This window comes from Aythya fuligula, chromosome Z (genome assembly GCF_009819795.1).
Source record: "Aythya fuligula isolate bAytFul2 chromosome Z, bAytFul2.pri, whole genome shotgun sequence".
Classification (NCBI taxonomy): Eukaryota; Metazoa; Chordata; class Aves; order Anseriformes; family Anatidae; genus Aythya; species Aythya fuligula.
The window spans coordinates 25,283,034-25,297,373 of NC_045593.1; the positions used below are offsets into that span (position 1 = coordinate 25,283,034).

General features: G+C 40.2%; 1 protein-coding gene across 5 annotated transcripts in view; it reads left to right on the forward strand.

Moving 5' to 3' along the window:
- The window catches only part of AP3B1 (adaptor related protein complex 3 subunit beta 1), a 166,389-nt gene that overhangs the window by 12,108 nt on the left and 139,941 nt on the right, over nucleotides 1-14,340 (forward strand). For 4 of the 5 annotated variants that reach the window (XM_032206131.1, XM_032206134.1, XM_032206133.1 and 1 more), the window contains exons 2-3: nucleotides 8,985-9,060; nucleotides 12,772-12,846. In XM_032206131.1, the coding sequence (XP_032062022.1) occupies nucleotides 8,985-9,060; nucleotides 12,772-12,846 (151 nt within the window). Of the gene's footprint in view, nucleotides 1-6,481; nucleotides 6,501-8,984; nucleotides 9,061-12,771; nucleotides 12,847-14,340 lie in introns of those variants that run through there. The other variant, XM_032206130.1, reaches the window with a different exon arrangement.

Sequence of the window (14,340 nt, forward strand, 5' to 3'; positions counted from 1 at the left end):
AATGTTCATAAGAACTATTGATGATTAGGTCTTCATCTGCCAAAGTGGCCACTCAAGGCAGGCGGAGTTGGATGTCTGGACACCAGCACCAGCTTAGCTCAAGTCCTTGTTGCACTGCCTGGCTCCTTGCAAAGTTGACCTGTCGTTGATCCTACAGCATCTTCCTACAACATATAACTTAGATTATAGATTAGTTTTCTCTCAATGTCAAATCTCCTTGAGGCACACACTTGATATCCCCATTCTTTTGCATGACCCACCAGGTATACCCTGGTCCTTGGGTGAAGACAATCCCACGAGTGGGTTTGCCTTTTCCCGAGGCAGGAGCAACCCACACTGCCTTCCCCATCCACCTTCCTATATGCACTACGGGAACCTTAGCTCCTTTCACAGTGTATAGGGGTTTTGTTTCGGCAGGACCAGCACGGCTGTCAGACCCCCTATTGTTAACTAGCCAAGTGGCTTCTGGTAGATTTGTGTCCCATTGTTTCCACGTCCCAGCACCTAATGCTCGTAACATAGTCTTTAACAGTCCATTGTACCTCTCAACCTTCCCAGAGGCTTGTGGGTGATAAGGGATGTGGTACACCCACTCAATACCATGCCTCTTTGCCCAGGAGGTAACAAGACTGTTTCGGAAATGACTCCCATTGTCAGACTCAATTCTCTCTGGTGTACCATGACGCCACAATACTTGTCTTTCCAGGCCCAAGATAGTGTTTCGGGCCGTGGCATGGTTTACAGGGTATGTTTCCAGCCACCCAGTAGTTGCTTCTACCATGGTGAGTATGTACCGTTTGCCTTGGCGAGTTTTTGGGAGTGGTCCGATATAGTCAATTTGCCAGGCCTCACCATATTGAAACCCTAGCCATCTCCCCCTGTTCCAGGGAGATTTTACCTTCATGGCTTTCTTGATTGCAGCACAGGTCTCACACTCATGGGTAACCTGTGTGATGGCCTCAATGGTCAAGTCCACCCCTCGATCATGAGCCCATCTGTAAGTGGCATCTCTCCCCAGATGTCCTGATGTTTCATGGGCCCATCGAGCTACAAACAGCTCACCCTTACGTTCCCAGTCTAGGTCCACCTGAGCCACTTCAATTTTCGAAGCTCGATCCACTTCTTTGTTGTTCTGATGTTCTTCAGTAGTGCGACTCTTGGGCATGTGGGCATCTACATGACGTACTTTAACATCCAGGTTTTCTACCCGGGCAGCAATATCTTGCCACAGGGTAGCAGCCCAGATAGGCTTACCTCTGCGCTGCCAGTTGCTCTCTTTCCATTGCTGCAGCCACCCCCACAGAGCATTTGCCACCATCCATGAGTCAGTATAAAGATACAATACTGGCCAATTTTCTCTTTCAGCGATATCTAGGGCTAGTTGTATGGCTTTTACTTCTGCATACTGACTCGACTCACCTTCCCCTTCCATGGCTTCCACAACTCGTCGTATGGGATTCCACACAGCAACTTTCCATTTCCGATGGCTCCCTATCACACGGCAGGATCCGTCAGTAAACAACGCATACTGCTTTCTGTCTTCTGGCAACTCATTGTATGGTGGTGCCTCTTCAGCACGGGTTACCTCTTCTGTTGGCACTCCGAAATCTCTGCCTTCCGGCCAGTCCATAATCTCTTCCAGGATTCCTGGGCGATTGGGTTTTCCCATTCGAGCCCGCTGTGTAATTAACGCTATCCACTTACTCCATGTAGCATCAGTTGCATGGTGTGTAGTGGGAATTTTCTCTTTGAACATCCAATGTAACACAGGTAGCCGCGGTGCCAAGAGGAGCTGTGCCTCTGTACCCACAACTTCTGAAGCAGCTCGAACACCCTCATATGCTGTGAGTATTTCCTTTTCAGTTGGGGTGTAATTGGCTTCTGATCCTCGATAGCCCCGACTCCAGAAGCCCAGAGGTCGACCTCGAGTTTCTTCTGGGGTTTTCTGCCAAAGGCTCCAGGTGAGCCCATGCTCCCCAGCTGCAGTGTACAGTATATTTTGCACAGCTGGTCCAGTACGGACAGGCCCAAGGGCTACTGCACGAGCTATTTCTTGTTTGATTTGTTCAAATGCCTGTTGTTGCTCAGGGCCCCACTCAAAATAGTTTCTCTTTCGAGTCACTCGATATAGAGGACTCACAAGCTGACACAAGCCTGGCACATGCATTCTCCAGAATCCCACGAGGCCTAGGAAAGCTTGCGTTTCCTTTTTGCTAGTTGGCGGAGACATTGCTGTTATTTTATTGATCACATCCATTGGAATATGGCGACGTCCATCCTGCCATTTTACCCCCAAGAACTGGATTTCCTGTGTAGGCCCCTTGACCTTGCTCTTTTTAATGGCAAAACCAGCTTTCAGGAGAATTTGGATTATTTTCTTCCCTTTCTCAAAAACTTCTTCTGCTGTGTTGCCCCACACGAGGATGTCGTCAATGTACTGAAGGTGCTCAGGAGCTCCCCCTTGCTCCAGTGCAGACTGGATCAGTCCATGGCAAATGGTAGGGCTGTGTTTCCACCCCTGGGGCAGCCGATTCCAGGTGTATTGGATGCCCCTCCAAGTGAAAGCAAACTGCGGCCTGCATGCTGCTGCTAAAGGGATGGAGAAAAATGCATTAGCAATATCAATTGTGGCATACCACTTGGCTGCCTTTGACTCTAGTTCGTACTGAAGTTCTAGCATGTCCGGCACTGCAGCACTCAGTGGTGGCGTGACGTCATTCAGGCCTCGATAGTCCACTGTTAGCCTCCACTCGCCATTAGACTTTCGTACTGGCCATATGGGACTATTAAAGGGTGAGCGAGTCTTGCTGATTACTCCCTGACTCTCCAGTCAGTGAACCAACACATGGATGGGAATCAGGGAGTCTCGGTTGGTGCGATACTGCTGTCGGTGCACCGTTGTAGTAGCAATTGGTACCTGTTGTTCTTCAACCTTCAGCAATCCTACGACAGAAGGGTCTTCTGAAAGGCCAGGCAGGGTAGACAGCTGCCTAATCTTCTCTGTGCTCAAAGCAGCTATGCCAAAAGCCCACCGGTATCCTTTTGGATCCTTGAAGTACCCTCTCTTGAGATAGTCTATGCCAAGGATGCACGGAGCCTCTGGGCCAGTCACAATGGGATGCTTTTGCCACTCATTCCCAGTTAGACTCACTTCAGCTTCCAGTACAGATAGTTGTTGGGATCCCCCTGTCACTCCAGAGATACAGGTGAGTTCTGTCCCTTGGTAGCCTGATGGCATTAAGGTACATTGTGCGCCAGTGTCCACTAAAGCTTTGCATTCCTGTGGTTCTGATGTTCCAGGCCATCGGATCCACACAGTCCAATAAATCCGGTTATCCCTCTCCTCTACCTGGCCAGAGGCAGGGCCCCTCTAGTCCTGGCTGGAGTGTCTGCCACTTAATTCTTGCAAATGAGAGGTAGAGGTCCCTTCATCATGGTCAAGAATAACATCAGCTCTTCTACTGCCTCTGGGGTACTGCCCAATAGAAACTGGAGCAGCATTTCTCTTAGGAGCCCCTCTTCTTGCTGCTATATTTCCTTTCAGTTCACGTACCCGAGCAGCTAGGGTTGAAGTAGGTACACCATCCCATTTCCTCATATCTTCCCCATGGTCACGCAGATAAAACCACAAGGTGCCACGTGGTGTACGTCTTGGGTACTCTCTCTCTTGAGCAGGCGAATGCTGATTCTTAGTGGCTGAAGTATCACTCTGTCTAGATGAGGGGGAATATACTTTCTCCACAAGCTTGTCAAGTCCTTTAGACAATTTCTCCACAGCTGAGACACAGGACTGTAGCGGAGCAGAGAGATTGTCTTCATATTTTTGAAGTTGGCAGGAGACATCATACATTGTTGGTCCCATCCCCTCATCCCAGTGAATTGCTGCCAGGGTACTGGCATGTGCTGATGGTGCACTCCGCACAAATTTACGCCACATGGATGTTGTGCACTGGACTTCATTGGGGTCTTGAGGTGTCTGGGCATTGTCCAAATCACTATAAATCATCTCCCGCACAGCTAATTCCTGCAGATGTTGGAGACCTTTATCCACAGTGGTCCACTTGCCTATGTGATATACAATATCTTCCTTATGGGGATATCTTTCTTTGATAGCTGCCAGGAGTCGTCTCCAGAGGCTGAGGGCCTGTGCTCCTCTCCCGATTACTTTATCGATTACCCTTTCTCTAGAGAGGGATCCCAGCTGCTTGGCTTCATTGCCTTCTAATTGTAGGCTACTGGCCCCAGCATCGGAGCAGCCAAGTGAGGATGTGTTCACCTGGGCGTCGACCATAATCCTTTCGTATTTCTCGCATCTCACTCAGGGATAAGGATCGAGTGATTTCTGATTCCTTTATGATTTCCGTCTCGTCTTCCTGCTGTTTTTGTGACGGCTCTGCTTTAGAGGTGCCTGCCAATTCCCCTTCTCCCTCCTTCTTAGGAGAGCCTTCTTACTAAACGAGCTGACCTCCGTTTCCATTGTTTTGACTTGACTATGGGGGCGACTGATACCATAGTTGGTTGGTCCTCTGGGTCAGCCACAGCATGTGTTACTTGGTCATCAGATTCAGAGACTTCCTCCCTCTCTTCAAGTTGCTGGATGATGTTAAACAGTGTTTGATAGGAATAAACCAGAACCCAGCACAATGCTGCAAGCTGTTGTTCTCCGGCATTATCAGGATCAGGACATACAACTCTCAAACATTCTACCAAGTTTTTAGGATTTAGCACTTGCTCAAGGGTGAAGTTCAAAACTATTGGAGGAGACACTCGTGACAGGTATCTGCTAACATCATCCCACACACCGTGCCACTCACCACGAGACTGTTTCGGGACAGATTCCCAAATAAGTTTTCTAAACAATCGACTAATCTTAGAGAGAAAATGAAACCTGTTATTCAGAATTAGAAATAGCAATACATGGGTTGCAGATGGATCTTCAAAATAGTCCCAAACTGTTGTAATTAGCCCACTGTGAAAGAAGGGAAAGGTACCATTCCTGATATTATTAATAAACTGGTGTCCAGATGAGAAAAGGAAGGCAGTGTAGTTCTGAATATTCTCTGAAAGATAGTTTCCATGGGACCCAAATGATAACAGCGCAGAGCCTGAATTCCAGATTAAAACCAAGGTCAGTGCTTGGCAGCACAGCGAATTAAAAACAGTGAACACAGATTGTAGCACTTTGTCGGATCGGATATATAGGAGAAAGGAGAATATGACACGGATTGCATGACATATGAACAAAGCTATTATTATTAACAGGGCAAGGAACATGGTTACTAGCAAGCAAGTGTGTTAGTTGTATGCGTTTAATCAATTCTATTGTTATCTCAACCCTTCGAGCCCCACGGTGGGCGCCAAAAAGGACTGTGGTGGTTTTACCGTGCTGGGCAGCTAAACCCCACAACCGCTCTCTCACTCCCCCTCCTTTAGATAAGGAGGGGGAGAAGTAAAGCAAAGAACAACTCACGGGTTGAGATAAGGATAATTTAATTAAAGGGAAATAATTATAATAATTAAATAAAGACTACCATGAACTAAACAATTTAACTAAGGGGAAATAAAAAGGGAAAGGGGAAGAGGGAGGGGAAAAGGAAAAATAAAAAGAAGGGAGGAAAACAAACAAACAAAATAAATGAAGGCTATATGGAAGTGCAGAGGAAAGAAATTACTCTCTACTTCCCACAAATGAGCGATGATTGACCACGTCCTTGAAGCAGGGCCTCAACACACGCAGCCGGTGTTCGAGAGGAGGACCGACGTTTCCCAACGAGAGCCCACCCCTCCCCTCTTCTTCCTGTTTCCACCTTTTATTGCTGAGTGTGACACCACATGGTATGGAATATCCCTTTGATTGGTTTAGGTCAGCTGCCCTGGTGATGCTTCTCTCCTCACTTTTTGCCCACCCCCTAGGAGGGTTAGAGAAAGGCCCAATGCTGTGCCACTGCTGCTCAGCAGTAGACACATCACTGGTGTGATAACACTGCTGTTCAGCTACAAGTACAGAGTACGGCACTGAATGGGCTGCTGCCGGGAAAGTTAACATTCCAGCCAGACCCAGTACAGAAGCGTACTTTATTTAATTATACTATGAAAGACTGAAATGTATTTGCCTTTACTCTTGTTAGAGGCTGCTGATAAGAGTTGTTTTTGGACAGAAGTGACCTTTGAAATCTACATAGGATATTTGTTTCTAGAAGTTAAAACAGCAAGGGAGTGGGTATCCTGTTACATAATAAGATTATACGATTTTCTTTTCTGAGTAGGCTTCAATCTCAGCAGGCAAGCTTGGTTGAGTGCAGTGGTCTTTCTTTATACACTGTACTTCAAAGGATGGAACAAAATTCTACAATACTGGGTAAAATAATTGAGGTTTCTTGCACTATTAAATCTGCTTTTAAAGGAGGAAACCTCGAAGTTACACTGAAACCGTATGTAAGTGTAGAATAAAAACGGCTTGCCGATGATGATTACGAATATATGGAACAATATTTTTCTCTGTAAGTATCTAATGCTTGCTAATTCCAGATTACAATTTGTGATAGAGTTTAAAACAAATCATCAGTTACTTAGATACTAGTTTCCAAATGGATTCATCAAGAACTTGTTTTTTTTTTTTTTTTTTTTTACTTTTTTTTTTCCCTGCTTCTTTGGTCTTAGGAAAGCAATGTTGGCAGGTATTCATGTTTTAGTTTCTGATTTTATCTTTCCTATTAACACTTCAAAATATTTTTATTTGAAATATGTGTTAGAAAATATTCCTTAAGCAGTTTTAATTAAACTTCATCAAGTACTTTTTCTTTTGTCTTCATGTCTTAAATTCACCTTTTATTGTCTTTATTTGTTGCAGTAGTAACTCATCCTGTAGATGCTTTCTGCTTCGGTCATTCCCAGCTTCAGTCAGTTAGTTTTCAACATGTGCTTGAATCCTGTCCTGTGTAACTTCCTCCATTTTTTCCTACTTGATTTTCAAAGTCAAATCACTGTCTGCATACTTTCTACTTTCTCTAGGGAATTTTTTGACATATTTCTTTTTTTCATTCAACTTTTAATGTTGGACAATAATTATTAATAATTAATTAATAAGTAATATAATATAATATATTGATATATGTTCATTTAATGTTGAACAACAACCATGGTACACTGGATGTTACTACTTGCACTGGATGGGAAGGTCAACTATAAACAAAATAAACTGGCTTCAACAGGATGTAAAACTACAGAACAAAGTTTGATAGGGCGTATAATGTAAGGGACAGAAACAAATAATTAAAAAAAAAAAAAAAAAAAGGCAGCAGTAGTGGACTGACTGACAGTTCTTTGAGCACTTCCAGGAATAACTGACAGCAGTAAATTGCTATGTGTCAAGCAGGGAAAATAGGAGGGGTTCCCAGCGATATTTGGGAAATGATGCTGAAGCAGGCAAGAAAATGAAATACTTCCACTTTTTTCTTTCAAATATAATGCTTAAATATTTAAGCTGTTACGTGAAGCCGGTACTTAAAACAGGTCATACCTGTTGCTGAAGCATTTCATGAAATACTAGTTTTTGAAAAAGTAGCTAGATCTCACTTGGAGGTCGCCTGCAGGTATCTACTTTGTTGGTTTGTGGTTTTTTTTTTTTTTTTTTTTTTTGCGTGTCTTTCTTTTGGCTTAATAGGGAAACTATTTTTTTTCCTTTGACTGTGGCTCTTAATATTGCGGATGTGTACTGAAGTGTAAAAGTGATGTGTATTTCTCATCGGGATGCAGGGAATAGTTGCAGTATTGGGTCTGAGAATATGAGAAATCATCTCTATTCTTCTCAAGTAGGAAAAATGCAGTTTGGTGCTTAGTGAAGGAACAGCTGACAAAATTTTGTCTAGTAACTAATTTTTTATTTTGACTTAAACTGCCTTTTCCTCTCTATCTCAAATTATGTGTGTATATATATAATCAGTATATATTTCAATTTTCATATTCACTTTTCAAGTCCAGTCTCTGGATTTCCATGTTGCTTTTTCACTGTGAGAGCTCAAAGGGTTTGTAAGTCTTAGAAAATTTTCAGAGATCTTTGGAATTTTGCAGTTATTTTATCCAGGCCAACTGCATGGTCGTTTTTTCCCCCCCAATCTAGCTATCTAGGAATCACAGAAGGTTATTTCTTCAAATAAACTTTTGTAAATTCTCAGTGTCTATAAATGCAGTTAACCTACGTTAATAGACTGTGATTTCTTTGCATTCAAAAAGCCAAACAAGGTTAGGGTTTGTATTAGAGCTTGGTAATGAGAAGCTGTATCTGTGAGAGAACATCCTTTCATCCTTTTCAAGTTAATATTTTCATGCTAGAATCTTGCTTTGGCTGTAAAAAAAAAAAAAAAAAAAAAAAAAAAAAAAAAAAAAAAGTACTTGGATTTATGTGTCCAACCATGTGGCTGCCTTAATCTTATGGTATGTAGAATAGATATACTGCTGATCTGAGGTTTTCACTCTGAAGTGAATGAATGGCAATTTACAATTTGAAAAGGCACATGTAAAAATAAGGTTGTGTACTTGATTCTTGTCGGAATTCAGGCCATCCTGAAACTTGCTATTGGGTTTTTTCAGTGGTTAACATTAAATTGATACTATATTTTAGCACAAACATGTCAGCCTCGAGCTATTGCATCTGACTCTTGCTGTGCTGGAGGGGTTGATGGGGAGTGAATAATTGAATAATTGGTTCAAACTGAACTATGCTGTTGCTTCAAGACTTCAACCTTCTAGGCTGGGATTAGCTATTAAAGTTGCATGGGCTTGATTTATTGTTGGAATTGGATAGATCCTTTTACTAAACACATCATTATTCTAGGCCAGAATGTTAACAAATACAGTTTAAAAATGGGCAAGAAAGAGAAGCGCTCTATCTGAAGCTGCTGGAATTATGCAAGAATATAAAAAATGGTATTCCAACTTTTTTTCTTAATTTATCTAATTGATGCTTTTCTGTGTTTCTACCATAGAAATGAAGACCTAAAACAAATGCTGGAAAGCAGTAAAGATTCTGCAAAGCTGGATGCTATGAAAAGGATTGTTGGGGTATGTGTTGTTTTTTTGTTTAGTATGAATACTGTTACTATTTTACAAATCCTTACCAAGTCAGAATTTGAATCTCTAAATGGTGTTTTAAAAACTACTATGTAGTCCTTGGTTCGCTGTTTTCTATATGAAAATATATGCAATTGTACTATTTAAATTTTTTTTGTGTAACATTGCCAATCCACTTGTAAGAAACGCCTTTCAGTAGGGAGGTGAAATGTTAATATGAAATGATTCCTTCGGAGAAGATTCAATTGCTGTCTTAATTTATCAGTCAGAAAGCAACAGAAATCTGCTAGCGTGTATGTATAAAAAAAAAAAAAACTCATTTGTTTTTACTTTTAGATGATATTAGGCTTTTTTTTTTTTAATTGAGCTGGTTACAGATATATCTAAGTATTTTGAGTGAACTGTTTACCTGTAGAGTTGATTAAATGATGTTTAACATCATCGTGTGTTTAAATTCTGTAAGATAAACATCATTAGGTTGATAAAGGCCCTTTATTTCTTCTTAAAAGTATTAGGGGTATGTGCTGTGGAAATCTGTAGTGTCCACTTAGGTTAGTTTTCAGCAACCAATAAGTGTATAATACCATGGAGCTGGTGATGTGTGGTTATCGCTGATTGCTGTTATTCTCGATAGTTTTAGACTAGGGTGATCAGGCTCAAAAGCTCTACAGCAATGGAAGACAGAACTGAATTGAACATGCTTTCATGTTCCCCCATCTCAATTAGAAATTTTGTCCTTTGATTATAGACAGTTCTCTGTCCTTAGCACCTGTTCCTGTAAGCAGTGCTGGTGGAGCTCTTGTTTCTTGGACATCTCTTCCTTCTTTATCTGCTGCTGCTTGTCTTGTCTTAAAGCAAAAACAGGCCTAAGGTTGGCCTTTACTTGACTGTCAGTGAATTGTTTGTATTACTGGATCCTCTCTTTTCAGTTTGTTCCAAATTTTCAAGGTGTTAACCTGTGCTTAAACTGTGCCTCATAACAGATATGTGAACCAGAGGTTGGTACCAGATGACAAGTCAAAACAATGATCTTTACAGGACCTTGTACGATTAGCAAAAAGCCTGTAGCTGTGGTGATAATGGTCTTGCTGGGTGCAAAGACACCTTTGCATTAGCAGTTGTTTGCTTACATTTAGCAAGCTCTCCACCACGAGGCGTGTTTTCCAGAGATAAAAGGCTTCCTCTAGCCTTATTACTAGAGGAAAAAGGAACTTGTCAGAGTATTGTTTAACATGTCTCACGGGAACAGTGTTGTTTTTTTTTTTATACTAATTTTAGATAAAGGAGAAAGCTTTACAAATTGATAGCTTTCTTGATCTTTTAGTAGACCGATAGCTTTCCTGCCTCTTTTCAAGAGGCTGAATTTTTATTGGTACATATAGATGTGGTGGAAAAGTACCAGGAGAACATTTCTTATGGTTCCTTTTGCTGTTTCTTCCTCTTAACGTGGGTGGCAAATTCTCTTCTGGGACAGAAAGTCTTTACAATAAAACAGATCTGTCCTCCAGTGGAAATTTTTTCCTCAATTTTTTTAAAGCATAAATGCAGAAACAAACTTGTGTGCCTGATTTCCCATGGAGAAATTCATACATTTTGTGTCTCATTTCAAAAAACAAAACAGTTTATCACACCCTCTTACGCTCAGTAGGGCATATTTTGTAGGGACATAAGTTTATGCAGACTTGTCGACATGTGTAAAGCTTCCTCTAGAATGAAAATTCCTCTTTGTGCAGGAACTTCAAGTATGGAAGATAACACAACTGGAGAATGTCTCGGCATAGCAACAAAAATGATGCGATAGACCTTGATCTTGGAAAAACCTATAGCTTTTTAAGTTTAGTGCTCCCTGGGGTAGGGAGTGTTTATGCTAATCATGACTAATGCTAATGACATTATGCTAATTATGACTTAGTGAGTGAAAGTATACTCTTTGAAAAGAATCTAAATACAAATTTGCATGCTACATTGGAGATATTATAATAGGTCAGATAAATAATGGAAGTAATGTGTAGGGTTGTAGCCTATCAGGGAGATCTTTGAGAATTGCCTGCATTTCTGAATAGCATAACTTTGCTGCATCAAGATGTGAAGATCGATAATGTGCTATTCTGTGGAACTTCTGCACAATGCATATTGTTAATGAGTTCTGCTCAACTCCAGTCATTCTGAATTTGATTCTTATTACAAGGTTGTCCCCCAGTCCTGACAGTAGTGCTTAATTTAGATTCTTATTTTAAAACCCTTGAAATGTTTGCAGTTTGCTTAATTCTTAATTTGAGTCACTTCCCGTGCTTAAATCCAGCTGCAAAAGATAGTTTAAGATATTAAGTTGGTTAAAATGAAATGTGAGGCAAAGCTGCTCTTAAACCCTTTCAAAAGGCTCCACTCAGCAATAGCTTGAACTTTAGACACGTTCTTTCTTGTTTCACCTTTCTTCTCCAAGCATTAAGTCTGCCAAGGTATTGCCTGGTTTCACTTTTTCTTTTGGTTTTGTTGCACAAGATACTAGTTCTTCATGCTCTTAATGTGTTCGTTCTACCTATGAGACAAACAGACCTGTGAGTTAAGAATAGGTTTTATCAGTTGTATAATGTTAAGCAATGGTGGAGATGTAAGACAGTTACAAAGAGTAACAACTCCATTGCAAAATACATTCCTGTGTTGAATCCATGCATACTTGATTGTCTTAGTGAACTCTTGTTCTTTCCCATTTGCTTGATGTCTGACTGTATCCTGGCTCCTCTGTAGCTGACGACACTGTTCTGAGTGAGTCTGTCTGCAGTGGCACCTTAACTTGAAGATGTGTAATAAATCTGTGAAATATCTAGGGTTTGCAACGTGGATATGAATTATTGGCAGGCATTCTGCTGGAATTAGATCTAAGAGATGAGAGAGCTGTACAGCTGAAGTGTTTGTTGAAATACTATATTCCTTTTGATGTACTTCTTTTATAAAAACTTTTTCTTTTAGGTGTTCATGTAAGGGATGTAGCTGAACTGGGTTTTTGTTACTGGTGCTCTTTAATCAGTATACAATTTTGTTGTTGACTGTGTGCCCTAGTTTCAGACTTCTCTGAGATAAAATATAAAAACTTTCTTTAAAAACAAACACACACTAATAGGTTGACTGGTCATCTTTTAATTTGTTCTTTTTGTTCTGCATTAACACTTTAAGGCCTTTCATGTTTAACTTATGGAAACCAACCCTACTTTGTTTTTTTCAAGTGTGATGTCTATCTGATTTTCCTTTTTCTCTTTGTTGCTGTTGCACACCAAAATAATTTCTGGAAGTGGAAACAGGATTTAATCTTATGCAGTTTCTCCTGATCTATCTGTTTGTCTTTTTTTTTTTTTTTTTTTTGATAGTAGCTCCCAAAGTGACATTGAGTAAGGCTTTTCAAATGAGCAAGATTTTGTTTTGAAAGCATTAACTTTAATTTCTAAAGCATTAAAATTGGTTTGAAGTCTGGTATGGTAAAGTCTAATGTGTTGATTCCACCACTGCTCCCCTACAGTCATTACCAGCCTGAATTTGGTGGTTTCTTTGTATGGGTGGCATCCTGCAGTGTCTAGTAGTTAACAGAAAAATCAGAGAAATATTGATCTGGAATAAATGTCTCTTTATTCCTTTATTTTTTCTAAAAAAAGGACAAAAAAGCAAAAACCAAAACAGTAATAAATGATATTATTACTTTTTTTCCAGATGATTGCGAAGGGAAAAAATGCTTCTGAGCTCTTTCCTGCTGTTGTGAAGAATGTTGCCAGTAAAAATATTGAGGTATTCCTACAGCATAGTAAAAACACTCTTACACAGGATCTGTTTATGAAAATTTTAGCTGCTTATATCTGAATTCAGTATAAACTGTAATTTTTCACAAGAACTATTTACTAGAATTTTTCTTTGATCATAGAATCATAGAATCATAGAATATTCTGAGTTGGAAGGGACCCTTAAGGATCATCAAGTCCAACTCTCGACACCGCACAGGTCTACCCAAAAGTTCAGACCATGTGCCTAAGTTCACAGTCCAATCTCTTCTTAAATTCAGACAGGCTCGGTGCAGTGACCACTTCCCTGGGGAGCCTGTTCCAGTGTGCAACCATTGATGCTGTCATTGGAAGAAAAAAATCATGTAAATAAAGGAAACCCACTGTGATTCAGCTGGGGGGAGGGGATAATACTATTGGCATTATTAAAAAATCAAAACCACAAGGGGGTGTGTTTTTGACTGTTATGTGTTTAAATGTTTAATGCTTTAAAGAAGATTGATCAGAAGCTCATGGAATCATGCGGTTTCAATTACCTGACAAGAAAAGTTACTATATTTTGTTTGAATTGTGGTGGAACTTGCAAAGTTTGACTGGGGGATTGTGCTACATATTATTTGAAAATATCTATTGCAGATAAAACCTGAGCGGCAATATTAAAAAAAAAAAAAAAAAAAAAAAGGAGGTTAGATTAAAAAAGTTTTCACTGTGCTATTCCTGTAGTATATTTGTAAAAAATGGAGTGTTTCATTATTTGCATTGCAAAGCAAAATCACTTTAACTCAATTAAACAAGCCTCTGTAGGAATTTGTGATCAGACAAAATGTGATGTTGCTAATAAAGTGTGTTTAAAATGTGTTTGTCCACAACACTTAAATGGTAGTGCTTTTGATAACTTAGTTTAGAAGTGTTCTTCTAATGCATTACTTATTAATGTGAATGCCTGTGATCCCAGAAGATTACAAACAGATGCTCTCAAATGTTAGAATCTTTTGAAAAAACATGAGTACTGGGGGAAAGAAGGGAAGGAGGAATAGGAAAATCTCGAGTAAAGAAATTTTTACTAATATGCAATGTAATCCCGAAGGTTTGGGTTGCTTACAGTATGCTTTACAAGACATGTAGGCTCTGAAGAACTTTAGGTCTATGTCTTTAATCATTAATTCTGTATGAAGAATTATGAGAAGAATTATATGGAAAAAGGGGCAGACTAGAAAGATTAAACTTTCTAGGGAGCAGCTGGAGAAGAAGCTGGGTGAAAATCATCTGTTGTGGGAGTTAATTTCTTGAGACAAGATCTTTGAGTTTATTCAACTTACACTAAATTGTGTGATTTTTGATTAATTGTAAGGAGACTTAATAGGTGTTTTCAGGACTTATATAAATAAAAACAAAAGCAGAACTAGAAGCTTTCTTTCTGCGTATTTACCATCCATTGTATTGTAGCAGCATATTTGTCTGGCTGTGCCCCAGTATCAGGTGTTCAATGCACAGTGTAGCTTGC